The sequence below is a fragment of the Pipistrellus hanaki genome (assembly GCF_964339955.1).
Source record: "Pipistrellus hanaki genome assembly, chromosome: X".
NCBI classification, from domain to species: domain Eukaryota; kingdom Metazoa; phylum Chordata; class Mammalia; order Chiroptera; family Vespertilionidae; genus Pipistrellus; species Pipistrellus hanaki.
Genome location: NC_140524.1, coordinates 97338199 through 97358123, shown reverse-complemented (window position 1 = coordinate 97358123; position 19925 = coordinate 97338199). Strand labels below are relative to the sequence as shown.

At 39.4% G+C, this 19925-nt stretch overlaps 1 protein-coding gene across 7 annotated transcripts in view; it reads left to right on the top strand.

The window, feature by feature from the left end:
• The window catches only part of REPS2 (RALBP1 associated Eps domain containing 2), a 179314-nt gene that overhangs the window by 87360 nt on the left and 72029 nt on the right, over positions 1-19925 (top strand). For 4 of the 7 annotated variants that reach the window (XM_084869841.1, XM_084869838.1, XM_084869840.1 and 1 more), the window contains exons 7-11: positions 1961-2024; positions 4224-4366; positions 10645-10739; positions 13697-13766; positions 15737-15790. In XM_084869841.1, coding sequence (XP_084725967.1) covers positions 1961-2024; positions 4224-4366; positions 10645-10739; positions 13697-13766; positions 15737-15790 — 426 coding nt within the window. The remainder of the gene's footprint in view (positions 1-1960; positions 2025-4223; positions 4367-10644; positions 10740-13696; positions 13767-15736; positions 15791-19925) is intronic. The other 3 variants (XM_084869843.1, XM_084869842.1, XM_084869839.1) reach the window with 1 other exon arrangement.

Genomic DNA, 19925 nt, shown 5'->3' with positions numbered 1-19925 from the left:
GGGTTACTTGTCTTTATTTTGCAAAGATCTAGATACATTCGGTGTGCTACTATTATATCCCTGAGATATCAATGCTGTGTGTAACTCTTGAGAGTTCTGAGGAAATTGAGAGAATGAGGAGAGAAGTGCAAGATCTGAAGCTGAAAGATTTCTTATAACAACAAATCTGAATTCATGTTTTGATGTTTGACTGCTGACAACCTTTAAGCCTCTGCTCTCCCTCATGTGACTCCCCAGCAAGGTATGAAAATGGCTGCAGAGAACAAGGAAAGGAAGCTGGCTTGGAGTTTCTATGGTGGCTGGGGGTGGAGCTACGCTGGAAGGCTCCAAGTCATGGTTTGAACTTTTGTCAGTACCAAAGGAGGGAGCACTGGGGCTTTCTCATTAGCTTCCCCTTTTGGCAGGGAGCAGCCATAGCACAACTGAACTTGTTAGCAGTTGGCGCCTCTATGAGCTCCACCTAACCTTTCTGGGATACCATGCTACAACAGTCTCTACTTTTTGAAGGCCGATCATTTTGGGTTTGGGCCTAGTCTGATTTGAAGAAAGGACATCAAGGGGGAAAAAGAAGAATAGCATGAGGGAACATTGTCTATAGCTGGTAAATAGGCTTTCAAGACATTTCTGACAAATGCTTGACAAGGTTGTTACATTGATGGCCAACAACCATATGTCAGTATAATTTTCAGGCTACTTTAGGGGAAAAGGCTTATTGGTTTATAGGGCCCTTTGCCTTTGATCCTTAATAAGCTATTAAAGGAAAATAAGTCTGTTTTAGAGTCCATTATAATTAACTAGAGGCCTGGTACACGAATTCATGCATGGTGGGGTCCGGCTGGCCCATCCCAATGGGTACTGATCAGGCCAAACTGACTGGGGGAGGGAACGTGAGGGGGGGGGAGCGGCCAGCTGTCCCCACCCATGATCGGTAGGGGAGCCAATCAGGCTGGCCAGAGGGAGGGGCCACTGCCCTGGGAGGTTGGCCAGCCGCAGTGCGCATTATAGTGACCAGTTGTTCCAGTCATTCCAGTTCTGGCATTCCAATTGCTTGGCGCTCTCTCTCTCTCTCTCTCTCTCTCTCTCTCTCTCTCTCTCTCTCTATATATATATATATATATATATATATATATATATATATATATATATATATTGTTTTAAGGCCAATTAGAAGACTTGTCATTGCCATGGAATGACTTTTGACTTTATCTGCTTAACATAGAGCTTAGGGCTTTTATCTGATATTTTTTTGTGTTAGAATTGAGGCTTTTGAACTGCAAAGTTTTTTTGAGAGTTGGAAGCATAAAAATTTCAATCTCAGTAATGGTTGGGTCCAATATTTTAAGTGTAGTTGGGACTTTAGTTCAGATTTGTTAACATGTAAAATGGAATGAGCACCTGATTTAAATTGATATTGGTAAATTTACAATGATTAAAGAAAGTAGTAGGAGGTTCTCGGATACGTTTCTTAAAGAGCCACCAAAGAGCTTAAATTTTACCAAAACTCTTTTCCAATAGGCCTGTCTTATGTCTTTGTGATAAGATTAATGGTGTTATTAAAAAATTTTTTTTGCTATTTTCTACCATGATTGTGTATTGATTTTTATTAAAAGTGCTTGACAGATTTTTACTTTAATAATTTTGAAATTTGTCTTTTGAATTTTTAGTAAAATTTTGCACATTTTCAGTAAAAGTGAAGCAGGAAATAAATCATACAATTTACATGTTATAATAAGTGTTATGTCATTGCTTCTTTGCCCTATTCTAATTTATATATTTTTTAAAAAGCTGTTCACATATTGTTTTTAGACACATGATTTGTATTTGCTTTAATGAATAAATGTTGTGCTTGTGGTTATATGGTAGAGATTGTTGAAAGAAAAAATGGTGATTCATTGACATTAAATATAAAAGCTGCTCTAGATATTAATTAATAATTTATTTAAACGATGGCTGTTGACAGGTTCAGTGGCCAAGAACTTCTTCACCAAATCAAAGCTTTCCATTCCAGAACTCTCCTATATATGGTAAGTACAATTAATGCCATATGGTATGATATAGTCATCCATATTCATTCTTTAGTTCCTACTGTTGCATTTTAAAAGTCTTATTTCTTGAATTTTTTAACAGACTAAGAGAGTGAATAGAATTTAAATTTTTGTTGCTGTGAAAATTAAATAAGTTCTATGAAAATCACAATGAACAGTATCTGGCACATACTGCATATTGTATGTATTAGCTATTATTTAAAAAGTAATTTCCTAGTTATTATCCTCATCTAGATCCCTTTTCCGTCTAAGCGATTGTGTGGGCATATGAGAATTTCCATCTTGTGTATTTTATTTTCAGATTTTTCTGTTTGGTGTGATGTAAGTAACCAGAGGACCTTGAAAAGCTATTCTTTTATAATATTTTATGAGGCCAGGTGAAATGTCTTGGAATGAAGTTAAATTTGACTATTCTAACTGCCTGTAAATTTAGCTGGACCCTAGTTCAGAACTGCAGCTGTGGAGTGTATTGTACCTTACTGCTTAGCTGGCCACAGCCCTGACTCCAAAGGACTGTGCTGGGACAGTCCAGATGGCTCCATTTTCATTTATGAAAACGCTCGGTGCCTCCATAAACTCGCAGCTGCGTGTGGGCTGTTCTTCCTCACGACTGGGCAGGAGCCTGTGCTGCTATAAATATATAATTAAAACATTGGCATATTTATGTAAAACTTTTTTCCATGAGATTCACAGAAACGATGACATCATTTTGTCATGTTTTGTGCATTTTATTGGAAAGCTACTGCAGTGATCCTTGTGCATGCCGATGTACCTAGGATCCTGAGCTAGAGTTATTCGCCAGCAATATATTCTAGCGTATTTTTTTTTAATAACAAGCCTTATGTTAGATTTCAAAGCGAGAGGAAAAAAAGAAATGATCGTTTTTTAGAAGAATACAATCTGTTTTGACAGAATTCCCAGTCTTACCATAATTGGCATGAGGCTTCCTATCTTTTTGTGGGGACATATACATAAAAGCTGAATGATATTCTCTCCATTCAGCATTGGCAGCAGTCCCCTCGGCCTGCTATTTCAGGGCTGGTACATATTAAATATTTGGGGGAGGAGGATGTGAATGGAGGTTACCTTCAATATTCTTTCTTTCAAATACTAACACATTTCTAGTACACTGTTATGTCTTTTAAAAAAATATATTTTATTGATTTTTTTACAGAGAGGAAGGGAGAAGGATAGAGAGTTAGAAACATCCATGAGAGAGAAACATCGATCAGCTGCCTCTTGCACACCCCCTACTGGGGATGTGCTCGCAACCAGGGTACATGCCCTTGACCCAAATTGAACCTGGGACCTTTCAGTCCGCAGGCCGATGCTCTATCCACTGAGCCAAACCGGTTTCGGCCTGTTATGTCTTATGTCTTTACTTGTTCTAACAAGTATACTTGCCTCTGTACACTTAAGAGACAGGCTGAGCTTAGAAGGTCTTAGTTACTTTGGCAAATAGGTTTCTTTTGTGCTGAGTAAATAGGCCTGTGCCTTTCAGTGGGAAACAATGACTGAAGCAAAGATAAGCCTTTTCAAGACTCTCCCTTTCTTCCTTTCTGTCTTTTCTGGTTCCAACCTTCCCTAGTTGCTAGTTTTATCTGAAAACATAATTCAACCAGTATTTCTTGAGCTTACTTACATGTTCCCAGGAGAGGATTCTCAAGCAAAATTTTGATATAACATTTGTGTGCCTTGAAAAGTTCAAGGTTTTTCTTTACAGCTGAAAAAAAAAAAAATGAAGTGCTCATTCCTGAGCTCCAGTAACTGTTTAATGTCCGGGACAACTGTCAAAGGGCCAGGGCCAGCTGTTTTGAGCAGCAAGTCAGGAGCTCTTCGTATCGCACGCTTACTGAACGGCTGTCAGCTGTGGAATTCTGGGCAGCATTTAACTTTTTGTGCCATGTATGCTTGTCTTGTATACTTAGAGTTGTAAAACAGACCTATCAGAGACCTGAAGAACTTAAATTTTTATTTATAAAGTGTTATTGATACCAATGCTGTCTGTCATACCTTTTCTTCCTCCAAATGGCCCCCCGAGATTTCATATGGGTTTGGGGACTCTGCCGGGTCAAAGAAGCAGCCAGGAACCCTTGGGAATTGTGTTTGCATGCCTGGGGCTGAGTAAAATTTCCTCTAAGCCCAGGGTGAGGGACTCATGACATCTTTTCTATTTAGGGAGCTGAGTGATGCTGATTGCGATGGAGCCCTGACCCTGCCCGAGTTCTGTGCTGCATTTCATCTCATTGTGGCCAGGAAGAACGGCTATCCACTGCCCGAGGGCCTCCCTCCAACTCTGCAGCCAGAGTACCTGCAAGCAGGCAAGGCCTCCTCAAAAATCCTAAACCCTACACATTTTCCATCCAGGCCTTACAAGGAACTTCCATTTCTTAGATGGTGTCCAGATAATTTGGAGAGTCCTTGGAATCTACAGTTATTGTCCTTTAACTGATATTAAGCTTTTGCATCTTATAATATGAGTAATAGGGATGATCTGGGTGTGAGCCATCTGCTACTTTCATTCTACTGGTAGTACTCTCCGGATGGATTTGAACCAAAGTCACTTGCCCTTTCATGAGAATTATGGCATATTGCCCAGCTGATATAAAATGAAGAGGAAGATCTTCCTATACAGGCAGGTGCTGACTTGGCATCTTTAGGCACATCCCAGTGTCCCCAAGTGGCTTTGGGCAAGGAACTGAAATAGAACTCATACATAATGAAAAAGTTAAAAAAAATTACATAAGCAGTGAAATCTGCAAAGTGCTGTAATCGTAAATATATACTTGATGAGTTTTTACATATGTATGCATCCATGTAACTACAATCAGATAATGATTTAGAACATTCCAGCACACCAAAAGGTTGGAATAGAACTGTCTTTCCCATTAATAAAACAGTTACTCCACAAACCCTTTGGATAGGAAATATATCCAAAATTTATATCAATTCCTTCAGAAGACTGGACAAATTAGCAGTTTCTCTTGCTCCTTTCAGAGACAGTGGACAGTGATCTGATTTCTGTTACTCAGAGAAGTATAGCTTCTATCGAAAGAGTCCAGAAACATCTGGTGCTTTCAACAAACTTTCTCACTTTTTAGGTAGGCAAGGTCTTTTCAGAACATGAGAGTTAGTCATGGATGATTATTGACAAGATTGAGTAGTGTCAAAAGAAAACATGATTAGTCATTAGTAGAGTATAAGTTTTATAGTTAGATCTGGAAAAGGCCTTAGATGACCTTATCTTGTCCCCTCCTCAAATGACACCATATTAAAAGTGGTCAGTGACTTATCTGAATTAATCTTGGGGTCTCTGACTCTGAAATAAAAAGTCTGTCATTTTCTGTATTAGGTAGTGGGAGAGTGGACGGGGTTGAGCTGACACTTGAAGGGAAGAGACCATGTATATGGCTGATGCCAGTGACAGGTAAACATGTTAGGAAAGAGTGAACCATTCTGGGATCTTCCCCAAATGCTCCCATAAAATATATGAAGGGTAGGCTTCAGAGAGCAGAAGTTAGAGTTCCATTTCAGAGCTCTGGCTTTGCCATAGCAGCTGCTTTCTGACTACAGCTGGCTGTAACTCCAGCTTGCTACTCTTCCTTGTCAGTTGGGGAAGACTCTCAGTGGTCTCCAGGAACTAGTTTGAAATTGGGCAGCATGACAATTTGCCCTGTTTCTTCTTTGGTGTCTCTCTCCATCCCTGTTACCCTCTACCCCCCTCTTCTTTCTTCACGCTCCACCTCTTCCTTATTTCCCCCTTCCCTCTCTCCCCATACCTCTTTCTTGGATTGAGGCAAAGAAGCACCAGTATTTCTCGGGCTATCTTGGCAACTGTAACAGCTCAAGTGCCCATCAATAGATGAGTGGATAAAAAAGTGGTGGTACATTTACACCTTGGAATATTATGCAACAGTAAAAAAGAAGGATCTCTCACCCTTTGAGATCGCATGGAGGGACCTGGAGAATATGATAAGTGAACTAAGCCACTCAGAGAAAGAGAAGTATCACATGATCTCACTCATATGTGGACTCTAATGAACAAAATAAACTGATGAATAAAATGGATGCAGAAACATAGAAGCATCAAACAGACTGTTGAATCTCAGAGGGAAGGTGGGAAAGGGTAGGTGGGCGGGAAGAGATCAACCAAAGAACTTGTATGCGTATATGCATCACCCCACGGACACAGATAATAGGGTGGTGAACATTTGGGTCAGGGGCTGGGGTTGGTTTAGAAGAGATCAATAGCAGGAAAAGGGGGACGTATGTAATACTTTCAACAATAAAGGTAAAAAAAAAAAAAAAAAAAAAAAAAAAAAAAAGAGCGCCAGGCAAGAGACATGTCACTTCATTTGGAATGATGCCCCTTGGTTCTTCCTGGTCTTCTGTGAAGGTTGTCAGCATGCATTTATACAGAAACAACTGAGGAATCCATCACATACCCTTCAATTAAACAAAAATCGCACATGATTTCCAAAGCTTTGGGATCAATCTTAAATAATATTTGTATAGTTCGAATAAAAAAACACACAAGAGACCTCATAATCCCCATCAAACTCAGTGATAGTATATTTTAGGAAATCCCTGAGGGTTTAACTGTTAACTTAATGTTTTATCACCCATGGACAAACTGTTAAAAATCGGGACTGTCTCACCAAAAGCGGGACGTCTGGTCACCTTAATATAGCTCAAGAAAATGGCCAGAACTTTCTAGATCTCTGTGCTTTTAGACTTTGAAATATGAGTGATCCTATTGATTTGGGGGGTTCATTTTTATGCTATCCCTTTGGCTTCTTAAAAAACTCAGCTCATGTTCCAATAGTCTTCTAATTGATCTATAATCACTCTTTAAAAAAAATCAAATCTTTGATAAGATTAGCGAAAAGTGTGAATTTTGTTGATACCATCATGCATACACAACTATATAAGCTTCTTTTCAATAAAATAATGAAACAGGAATTGTATCTTATTTCCCTTCTAACAGTGACAATTAAAGGGCTGAATTGGAAGGAAATGTTGGATTATTTGGTGGCTTACACGTGGGCCTTTTGATTTTTTTTTTTATGTCTGGGTGATGGGGTAGAATCTGGTATAGATTTTTACTGTAGTTTATTAAAAATATTTCAGTACTTACTATGAGAGGCACTGTTTTATTCTCTCTGGTCATAATGCTGTATAAAAAAGAATTCCTGCCACCATGGAACTTGCTGGCAGTTAGAGGATTGATGTTAAATAAACTCACATATGTGTAATTGGAGCCAGTGGTAGGTGCTACAAAGGGGAAGTACAGCTGCAGTAAGAGAGTGCATGACCTTAGGGAAGACTTTCTTAAATGTCTGAGCTGAGACAGGAAGGATGAGCTAAGTTAGGGCTATATAGGTGAAGAAGGTGAAAGAGTGGGCTCTGGTAGAGGAGACAGCATGTATGTTGCAGAAGCTCTGAGAGGGACTTGGAGCAGTGCAGGCCATAGTGGCTTGAGGGCAAAGAGCCAGGGTGAGGGGGATGGAGCTGAGGCTGAAGAAGAAGGTGGGGAACAAATCTTGGGAAATGATGTGTTTTTTTTAAAATATATATTTTATTGATTTCTTACAGAGAGGAAGAGAGAGGGATAGAGAATTAGAAACATCGATGAGAGAGAATCATCGACCAGCTGCCTCTTGCACACCCCCTACTGTGGATGTGTCCGCAACCAACGTACATGCCCTTGACCGGAATCGAACCTGAGACCTTTCAGTCCGCAGGCCGATGCTCTATCCACTGAGCCAAACCGGTTTCAGCGGGAAATGATGTTGACGTGTTTCAAGCAGGAACTGAAATGACACAATCAGATTTGTTATTTGAAAGAATCCTGCTGGTTTTGGACCACAGAGCAGGTTTTGAGGAGTAAGGGTGGAAACAAGACCAGTTATGGCAGTAGTCTAGTCAGGAGCTGTGGGGAGGTTGACACTGGGGATATGACAATGGGATGCATACATGAGGACATGCTGGAGGGAGATTTAGCAGTTAATTGATGGCATTTGTAGTTTTTCAAAGTGTTAGCTTTTTACCCAGCAAGGGGGCCTCATGATAAGGTATTAGTCATGCAATTCTAGTGAGATCACTGATAAACTAGAAAGAGAAATCTTATCTTGGATTTCTGCTCTTGGGGCTGGATTGAGAAATAGTACTTGGGAAAGTGTTTTGCTGTTTTTTACCAAGGAAAGAGTGAGACCACCTGGTATAGTCAGACCCTGGTTTGCCCGCCCTGACATCCGTGAAATTCAGACCAGAATAAGCAAATGAACAACTTAATCTACTTGTACTCAACTTCCAGGTTGTTACTCACTGGCCAGTACTTCACTGCATAAGGAAGTTTGTATTTCAAACCCTGGTGGGGATGGAAGGGTGAGAAAGGATGAGCAACAATGCCAATTCATTTTATTTATTTATTTTTAAAAATATATTTTATTGATTTTTTACAGAGAGGAAGGGAGAGAGATAAAGAGCTAGAAATGTCGATGAGAGAGGAACATCGACCAGCTGCCTCTTACACACCCCCTACCGGGGATGTGCCCGCAACCAACGTACATGCCCCTGACCGGAATTGAACTTAGGACCTTTCAGTCCGCAGACCGACACTCTACCACTGAGCCAAACCGGTTTCGGCTATGCCAATTCATTTTAAGCACTTGATTAAAAACATTTTTTAAAACATGATGGAGGCTTCCCCATACCAACAAGCAGTTCTTGTGTCTGAGAACTCAACTCAGTTCTGATGCTTTCTAACTAGAGATAGAATAAGATTCCACATGTACTGAGCTCCACGAGACTACTCCTCTTCACATCCCAGTAATAAGTCTTGGTTGTTACTGTGCCTCTGACCAACTGGCTAGAAATTACAGGCTTCTACAACCCACTCCTCAGGCTTAATTAATTTGCTAAAATGGCTCACAGAACTTAGGAAAACCTGTTTACTCACTAGATTACTAATTTATTATGAAGGATATTAAAAGAATAGCCTGATGAGATGATGAAAGGATATAAAGGGTGAGGTCCTAGACAAAGGAGCTTTTGTCCTCATGGAGGTTGGGTCCCAACACAGTGGCACATGGAATTGTTCTGATTTCCTAACATGAAAGCTTCCCGGAAAAAAAAAAAGTGTTTTTTTTTGTTTGTTTGTTTGTTTTTTAGTTTTTTAATGAAGACTTTATTACATAATCATGATTCACTAAGTCATTGGTCATTTGTGATTGATTCAATGTCAAGCCTCTCTCCTTCATGGGAAATAAGAGGCTGAGGCTAGTCCAGTCCTCTAACCACATGGCAACCTGGCTAACATTCTTTGATGGGTTTCATCATCTCATTAACATAAAAGAGACACCATTGTGCTCTCATTGGAAATTCCTAGGGATTTGGAAACTCTGTGCCAGAAACGGGGAGTAGGACACAGTATATATTTCTTATTATAAATCATTATATTACACATGGCATTAAATTTTTGATTTCTTAATAGCTGGTCTTAACAAATTTGATTTGTAGCTTCTGTTTATTATCCACTTCAATCTGCTTTTCCTCTTTGGAATATTGACAAATTTTCTAGTTGTTGAGACACATCTTCTTTAATTACTTTCTGACACAGTGATGAAACAAGCCACTTCCAAGAAATAGCATGAGTGTTACATATTAGCTTACCTAGTGACATGATTTTTGTTCATGCTGATCTAGTCAGCATCTCAACAAATAGCCCCCGTCACTGTTCTGTATTAGAAATTCATAACATGATTCTTATTTCCTCTATTGTAAATCAGCAAGAACCTGTGCTTTTACTTTTGTTACTCTTAACCAAAAGAAAGGAGTATTTTGTAAAATTTTCTTGGGCACATACCATCATAAGATTCTGTTTCCAATAAGAATAGCTAAACTATAGTGTTTCCTTTATTGTTTATAGTATTTAAAAAAACATTTTATTGATTTTCCACAAAGAGGAAGGGAGAGGGATAGAGAGCTAGAAACGTCGATGAGAGAGAAACATCGACCAGCTGCCTCCTGCACACCCCCTACTGGGGATGTGCCCGCAACCAATGTACATGCCCTTTGACCGGAATCGAACCTGGGACCTTTCAGTCCACAGGCCAATGCTCTATCCACTGAGCCAAACCGGTTTCAGCTATTGTTTATAGTATTAAAACTATTACCATAGTTACTACTATTTAAAAATTATGCTAGTAGTATATAATAGTTAAAATTTAAGTATTGTGATAGCAATGGTTATATAGAAAACAACTATGTTACAACATGAAATGCTAAAGACCATTTAGCAGGACTGCTGGCAATTTAAGTCCCTGTTCAACCATTTACCAACTATATGACTTTGAGTAAGTTGTTTAACTTCCTGGGTCCTCAGTTTCATCATGTGTAAATGGAGATGACAGAAGTTCCAGGGGAGATCTATCTATCTATCTATCTATCTATCTATCTATCTATCTATCTATCTATCTATCGTCTACATCTCAGCATGATGAGTGCCATAACTAGTTGATAGGAGCCAGCTGATTTTGTTGTTAAATAGGAAACAGTGCCTGCTATGACTATACGTATTCTTTTTGTTTCTTCTTAGCCTTTCCTAAACCCAAGAGGGAGTGTGCGTTATTTGATTCTTATTCTGAGTCCATGCCAGCAAACCAACAACCTCATGACTTGAATCGGATGGAGGTAAAAGATCTTCACATGTAAATTAGTTAAGGATGTATTTAGAATTAAACCCATTAGCCTATGTACTTTACAAATTCTGGAAAATCTACTTTTATAAAATTTTCTCTTCATAGTTAGTTCTTACTTTGGGGCTTATCCTTTCAAATTTTGACCCCAGACACATCTATATTTATCTTTTTGACTTTCTCCCTAAAACTAGATTTGGTGAAATAAACAAAATGGTCTCTTGACTTTATAGAGGTGAAATTGAGGTATAGCCAAGCTAAACCTGAAAAAATGCTAGCCAAGTTACTTAGTTTAACCAAGCTTTAATTTCAAAGTAAAAATTGTAAAGTTGTATTTTTAGTAGCCGAGTATTAACAAAATATAATGAACCAGAACAGTTTTGAAAGGAGGTTTGAAAAGTATATATGAGAGCCCCAAACCACATTCAAAGCTGCCTTCTCCCTCAGGGTGTTTAGCTTTTGGATCAGATGAAGATTGATTTGGATGATCCCCAAGAGAAACCTGAATTTCCACCATGGTGGGCCACTGATGTAGGTTCTTAGCCACATGCTTAGTATTCCTTCACTATGCATTGATAAATAGTTGTTATAGTTATTGTTAATTTCGGCACTATCATCCTCATCCTCATCATGGTTGCAATGATAACAACTTATGATACCTACTTTTCCTGTCCTAAAAATCTAGAAATGTTTAATAAATGGAGGTGCTTTTGAAGACATTCAGCCGTTTAAACTTCTTTTTCTGTATATTGAATATGATGGAGAAACATATAACAAACATATAACCACTTTTTTAAATATATTTTTTTATTTTAAAAATATTTTTATTGATTTCAAAGAGGAAGGGAGAGGGAGAGATAGAAACATCAATGATGAGAGAGAATCACTAATCGGCTGCCCTCCATGCATGTCCCCCACTGGGGATTGAGCCCACAACCCAGGCCTGTGCCCCTGATCGGAATCAAGCCCAGGACCCCCAGTCCACAGGCTGTTGCTCTATCCACGAGCCACACCAGCCAAGGCCATATAACCACTTTTGATGATCTTCAGTTTACTCTGGGGATGCTGGCAGTGTCTGGAGAGGCTTGTCTGTCAGGCCAGGATATACAAACTCCATAGCTCTCTTATGTAGTTGTTCTGTTTTTGTTTGTTTGTTTGTTTGTTTCTGCTGAGTCCCCCTGCTTGTGTAAAATTATGAGATTGGTAGGTAATTTACTATAAAGTGTCATAAATTATTATTCTTGCTGGATAAATGTTTTGTTCCAGCTTGCCATGGTATCAAATGGTCTTTGCCCTTTCAACAGAGACAAATAATGTGTTTTTTTTGGAGAAATTATTTAGTGACTTATACACACATGGACCTTATGTGAAGCTAAGTTTTATATACTTTTATAACCTTTAACTGGTTCCTTTGAGGGGGTAGGTTAAAAGCTACCCAGTCTTTGCTTTGTCCTATCCAAACAAGAAAGCAAAAGAACAACAAAAAACTCCCAACAAAACTGTTATTTTTAAGGATGTGGTGCTTTTAGATACTGATGTAATAAACAAAATTCAGGGGTTAATTGATGGTTTGGTCATTTGAGCAGTATAGGTAAGAATTTAATAGCTAATGATTAAATATTTCATGGTCTTCTAAATTGTTTCATTCATTGTTCTTTCTCCACCCTTTTAATCTTTCATGAATGTGTGCATGGGGTTTAAATAGATCTTGGTCATCAGCCTGTGAGGGATGACTCCCTTATGGGTGCTTGTGTTCGGAATGAAGCTGTAGCTGATTCAGGTCATGAGAAGTTTACTCAGCAGTACATCTTTTTCTAAAGACAGCAGAGCTGTAACCGTGTTCCATCAAGATATATAATTTCAGGTATACTCCTCTTAGCAGAGTTTCTTTTGTGTACACCTTTACTGAGGTATAATTTACATACAATAATCATTTAAAGTATACAATTCAGTGGTTTTCAGTATACTAAAATCTATGCAACCAACACTATAGTCTAATTTTAGAGCATTTTCATTACCCTAAAAAAGAAAGTCTGTATTCCTTAAGTCATTCACTATTCCCCAGGCCCACAGTCTCTGATAATCACTAATCTATTTTCTGTCTCTGACTTTGCCTATTCTGGACATTTCATATAAATAGAATCATATAATATGTGGTCTTTTATGACTGGATTCTTTCACTTAGCATGATGTTATAAAGTTCATTCATGTTGTGTCAGTGCCTCATTCCTTTTTATTGCTGAATAGTATTCTGTTGTGTGGATATGCCACATTTTGTTTGTCCATTCTTCAGATGTTGGACAGTTAGGTTATTGTTTCCACTTTTGAGATGTTAGAAAAAATGCTGCTATGAACATTTATATATACGTCCCCCCCCCCTAATTTTTGTTTTTCTAATGTTTGCTTATGAAAAAGGTTTGTTATTTTTTAAAAAAATATTGTTTCATTGATTTAAGAGAGGAAGGGAGAGAGATAGGGAGAAACATCAATGGTGAGAGAATTATTGATTGGCTGCCTCCTGCATGCCCCCTACTGGTGGGGGGATCAAGCTTGCAACCTGAGCATGTGCCCCTGGCCAGAATCGAACCTGGGACCCTTTAGTCCACAGACTGATGCTCTATCCAAGAGCCAAACTGGCTAGGGCACGGGTTTGTTCTTGACTGAAAGGACAAATGCTACAAGAGTCTCTGGCTGAATCCTACACGGGATTTACATTTTATATGTGGTCTATACCTATGCCTTAATCTGAATGTTTATTCCTCTATGCATATATCTATTTCAATACAATTAACTATCCCTCACTAGGAACCTAAAAAAATAATATTAAATGTTAAGGTTTACTGAAGACAGAAATATTGGCAAGACATATTGCTTTTAAAACATTTTCATCATACGTGCACATCATTTAATTTCTATTCAATCTGTATAATTAATTTTCTTTCCTTTTCCAAGAAGTTATCTATTAAAGATGGGGCTGACTTTCCTGTTTCTACCCAAGATTTGACTGGTGATGACAAACAAGGTATGAAAAGAATGAGTTTTTTTCCTTTAGGGACATTCGGCCTGTATTTTGTTTATCCACTTGTATTGGAATGGTTGGCTACTAGAGCACATGAGTACATTTATCGGTGCATGAACACATTTGGATGGATTAAGTAGTTCAAATTGTCCCCAAACTATAGTTCATAAAATGGTAACAAGAGCTTGAATGTCCAAAGTCCCCCTAGCTCATTGGCTTCTTACTCTCTGCTGACCCTCAGGCTATCCTGACTCCTTTCATTGGAATCTGGTCCTACTAATTAGGACATGACTGGAAGCTGCAATAATTGAGAGCTTAGCATCTTATTTTGGCAGATGTGATCCCAGAGCATCAATACAAATGCACATATGTACCAAGCTCTAGTCTCTGAGGAAATTATCTTCTGGAGGGAGTTTCTGTCTCTGGGCTTTATCTGTGACTGTGGGGCTGTGATAAAGCTTTGCCTATCTTTCTGGGCGGATGAGAAGCGGTACAACACAGTGATCCATGTTATAGCTATTACTGAGCACAGAGATAAGTTGGCCTGGGAATATCAAGAAGAGCAGGAGGAATTCCCGCCCCCCCTTGACTCCATACTTCTGTATAATGCTTTATAATCTACCACATCTTTTCTCACACACTATCTACCCAGAACTCACAAAACCTAGTGGAGGGTGGTATGGTCATTGCCTAAAATTTAGAAATGAATAAACTGAAGTTCAGACTCAGTATGAATCATTTGCTTAGTAAGAAAAAGAGAGAGGCCCTCGCTGGTTTGGCTCGGATGGTTGGGTGCCGTCCTAGCCACCGAAAGGTTTCTGGTTAGACCTGGTCTAGGCACATACCTGGGTTGTGGACTTGATCTCCAGTAGAGGTCATGCACCAGGCAGCCCATCAGTGCTTCCCTCTCCTCTCCTCTCCTCTCCTCTCCTCTCCTCTCCTCTCCTCTCCTCTCCTCTCCTCTCCTCTCCTCTCCTCTCCTCTCCTCTCCTCTCCTCTCCTCTCCTCTCCTCTCCTCTTTCTAAAAGTAAATAAACTATTAAAATAAAGAAAAAGAGAGGGGTTGAAACTGGTTTGGCTCAGTGGATAGAGTGTCAGCCTGCGGACTAAAAGGTCCCGGGTTCGATTCCGGTCAAGGGCATGTACCTGGGTTTCGGGCACATCCCCAGTAGGAGGTGTACAGGAGGCAGCTGATCGATGATTCTCTCTCAACGATGTTTCTAACTCTCTCTCCCTCTCCCTTCCTCTCTGTAAAAAATCAATAAAATATATTAAAAGAGAGAGAGAGAGAGAGAGAGAGAGAGAGAGAGAGAGAGAGAGAGAGGGGATAAGAACCAAGATTTTCTCTCAGGCCAGTGCTCTAAAAATCATTGGAGCTATTTTAGGTTTTATTGTTGAGACCTGCCATTAATGCAACTTGGTATGGGAGTTAAACATGAAAAATAAGTTTTCCCTTAGGAAACAATAGTTGCATGCTTGGGAGAGGCAGGCAGAACTAGACATTGTCTATGACAGGATGTACTCTGACCACTCTCTTTATTAATTAGGGGGTCTTATCCTCGAGTCCATATTGGAATAACCAACTGAGCTCTAAAAAAAAAAAAAAAAAATGAAGCCTGGGTTTCACTTCAAGAGAGATTCTGATATCATTGTTCTGGATGTCAGGAATGAAAGGGGAAATTTCTAATATCTCCTGGTAATACTCCTCTTAGCCACTAGAGGCGCTGTCTCAGGAAAGTTGAAAATACTGCTTTGTTCTCTTGGGAGAACTTATTTTCATACTTTAAGAGTTCTTTATTGTTTTACTAAGTGCTATAGCAGTTATAGAAGTTTGTGACACCATTTTAATAAGTGATGACTAGAGATTCTTTGTTTTAATGTAATGTTCCAGAGAAATAAAGTGTTATAGTTTTTTTTTTTTAATCTTTCCCCCCCTCTTCTCTCTCTGTTCTTTAAAAACAAAATGTCACTAGCTTTGAAAAGTACTATGGATGAAGCTGTACCAAAGGACACGTCTGAGGATCCAGGTAGGAGAAAACTTTCATTTTAAAATATGTATGTAATTATTTCTAATTTAAAAAGTCTCCAGTAGTTCTATTGAGTAGAAGATTGGCATATCTGTGATAGTATGTATAATTCTCTTGAAATATTTGTTTTGTGTTTTATTACAAGGACATTTTTTTTACCCTTTCCCCTTTTCAGGTATTTCTTCTTAAGTTCTGAATTTAGGTTTTACTGAAAGGATCATTCAGTTTGAATCTAGTCTCATTGTTACTAAGTGTAGAACTGAGAAAGCTTGGAGTTGAGAGGATTTCAACAAGCCATTGAAATTTCTGTGTAGAATGAGTTGATGGAGTAGATCAACTGGAGGTCTGCAGTTGAAACCTTCCATTTCCAAAGTAAAAATCTCAAATATTTTTATTATACTTTACCACCAGGAAGGCAATTAAATGTTCTTACATAACGAATGGATTCCAAGGAGAAAAATAAAAATTGTGCTTGCCCAGGTTTTTGGAGAGTTGGAACTGTATCTGTGAACTGTGGAGATGGCCAGGCCTGTGTCAGCTCTCTCAATGGACCCATCATTGAACCAAGATGAACCTAGTTACAAACAAACTAGCTAGGGAAGTCATTACTATTTTGAATTCTGATTATGAGGATATGGAAGAAATTGCTGCTTTCTTTTTTTTTTATCTCTCTTAATATTTAATAAGTAAATTGTGTTTGTTTTGGTTAGCTAGCTATCATCCCAGGCTTATTTGTTTAAAGTTGGAACAAAGGGTCAATATAACATTGAGGCTTATGTTACAGTGCGTTATTTCCCAAACACCAAGTTCATTGAAGGTTTAAGAGAGAGAGAGGAATAGAGGAAGAGGGGGAGCAGGAAGGAAAAGGAGGGAGAGAGGGAGGAGGAGGGGGGGAGATAGAGAGAGAGAGAGGCACGAGAGAGCATGTGAATGAGAATCTATGATTGATTTCAGATATGGGGGCCTAAGGATCTTTATTTTTAGGCAGCCCCAAGGTGATTCTGATGAGTAACCTATAACAGCTACAGGTAGAAGGCCATGTTAAGTAATAGAAAATGAAGACAAACCATGCTTCCAAAAGTGGTAGGAATTCTCAAGCTGATTTTGGCTTTTGAAATGGATTTGAATTTCTTTCTTATGGGGGAAATGCTCTATTTGTGTAGGAGAAATGTATGAAGCAGGTTCCTTTTAACCCTAATTTGTGGAGCTAGTGGATACATCCCAATTTTTGTAAACTTCATGCTATGATATTAGTAAAAACTATTTAATGTAACGAGTTAAGTTGCTGCTTATCCAACAGGCTTTGAGGCTAATAACTCATTCCCGCCCCCCCCCCCCCATGAGCATCGCGTGTTCTCTGGGGTGAGCTTTAGACATCATTGTTAACATTCCTTCATTGAATAGGATGTAGTGTCACTTGATAAAACCTCTCAGGGAGTGCCGTCTCGTGTGAAGTACATCCAAATTTGTTTCACAATTCTGCCTGGGAGCCTGCCATGTGATTCCTGATTAGTTTTCTCACTGCTGTCCCCTTCTGGAATCTATATGAGGGAATTGGATTCCCAGCAGGAGACATAGCAGTTTCAAGGTGGTGGTTTCTAATTCTGGATGGCTGTCTGTGCCACGTGGATAGTTCATCTCAGTTGAGTTGTTGCCTTTTTTTAATTTTGTTTTTGGAGAATGAAAGTTCAGGCTTGCATTCTTATCCCATATCTCTTTCCTGGAAAGATGGACATGCCTGGAGTATTCCAGGAAGTTGTCATCTTCTTCCCTTTCCTAGCTAAATGAAAAGCAATGACCCACCCATTGGTGTCTGCCTGGGTTTCAACACAACATGCCCTCACCATTTTTGCAGATATTCACATGCTTCAAATGCTGAGCTTGACTTTCAGGGGCTCAGAGACTGATGGAAGACTTAAGTGGACTATTAATCTCCTATGGAGAAACCCGTGGAGACTTACCAAGACGTGCCTGGGATATGTTTTTTTCAGGTGGAAGGAGAAACATCTTTCTGCCCTGCTCTTCCACAGTGGGTGGTGATAATAATCTATTTGTATAAAAGGCTAAGTGTCTGTCTGACCTGTAGCCATGACATGAACTGAAAAACAGGGGGCAGGAGCTGCCATGATGTGCACTGGCCATTTAAAGATAAACGGCAAAATAAATGGCACCATGGATCTGGCCCGACAAACCAACACTCAGCTTCCCCCAAGTGGAACACAGACCCTGCCACCACCCCAGAGCAACACCCCACCAAATCACAGCCAACGCTTCCAGGACCATATGGTGCAAAATGTGGCCCACAGCCCAGCCCAGCCCAGCCCAGCCCAGCCCATGCCAGAAATGGTGGCTGTGGGCACCAGGTAATGACATCACATAGCAACGCCCGGCTTCCTCTCCCTAGGACTAGTCTCCTTGGAGTTTCATCAGCCTAGGAACACAACTTGCTTTATAGCCAGGTGCAAACATTTTACACTTTAATCAGATGTCTGTGAAGCATTTTCATGTGCCTCATCTCATTTGATCCTCACAGAAATCCTGAAGTAGGTAGATAGGAGACTCAGTAGAATTCTATTTTCTTTTCATTAGCTGGAAAACAGAGATTTAGAAAGCTTAGAAACTTGACCCGATTACAAAGAAGTAAGAAATGGTGGACCTTGAAAATGACTTCAGGTTTTCTCACTGCTCAGAATATAGTCAAAACACTGATGCAGTTAAATATTTACCCTTTGTTCTCCCTGCGTGATCTACAGTAATAACCTGCTTCGTGTTGCTATTTACGGCTGAATTGCTGACAATTACCTGAAAGAGAAGTTGGGGTGCTTCACTGGGTTTGAAAAAGTTTAGCTAAATCAGAAAGATCTAATTAAGCAAGTTTATTTTCTCTATATAAAAGGCTAAGTTGGCTTGCACATGCCTGATACATATAAAGCTCTCACTGGTGCCAATCACATGCTTATATTTTGATGTCATTGTCGATTGTGAATTTGGTTGACATTTTTATTATAGAGAAAGAGCAAATAGTGATATTAAAATATTTCTTCTAATTAATTTCCTTTCAATGTGCATGAATCTGTGCACCAGTACACTAGTAATAGTGAAGATGACGATGTGGTGGGTTACAGATGGGGTATGACTTTATTATCAGGGAATGGGAATATCTCTTGTACATATTTTTTTCATATACCCTGACCCTTTTAATTGCTGAAAGTCTATATATCAGTGGAATCTAATAGATTTCTTAGCTAACATTATATTCCAGCTAATTCAACAGAGCACACTGCACAATAGTGCTCTTTTTCTTGATGTCTCTAGGTCAGTGATCGGCAAACTGTGGCTCACAAGCCACATGTGGCTCTTTGGCCCCTTGAGTGTGGCTCTTCCACAAAATACCCCGTGTGTGTGCGCATGTGCAGTGTGATTGAAACTTTGTGGCCCATGTGCAGAAGTCCTTTTTCAGCTCTCAAAAGAAATTTTAATCTTTGTACTGTTGATATTTGGCTCTGTTGACTAATGAGTTTGCTGACCACTGCTCTAGGTAATGCTGAGTAGATTAAGCCAGTTCATCCTCAAACTGGTGTAGTCTTCTGACTGCCATTAGTGATTCTAGCAGCTTCTACGATGGCCAGCTATCACCCCATGGCCTTATGGGGTAGATCAGTTCTCTCTTTCCATTACTACTCCCACCTTGCTGTCCTAGAAGGAGCTATATTTAGAAAGGAGATTTCTAAACTTAAAAAATTTGGAGCACTGGACAACAGTAATATTTTGCAATTCTAAAATACATTTAGTTGTTAAAGTACCTTCGATGCATTGTCTCTTCCTGTGAGGAATGTCTACATTTTTATTTTCCTCATCCTGTGGGTGATGGAATTGAGGCTCAGAGAGCTAACAGCTAGTGAGTGCTGTGGCCTCACGACTTCTGGACTGGTCTCTGGTGCTCATTTGCACCCCTCACCCCATCTGTCTATCTCTCACAAGCAGGGTTTACCCCGTGTCCACACCTACCCCAGCAAAAAAAGATAGTGGCAATTGATGAAAGAATTAACGGTCACCACCGTCTGGTTTAGTGAACAGTATTTTCACATGACTGAGACTTCTGCCTACATATTTGTGGAAAGCAGTGGGCCTCAGG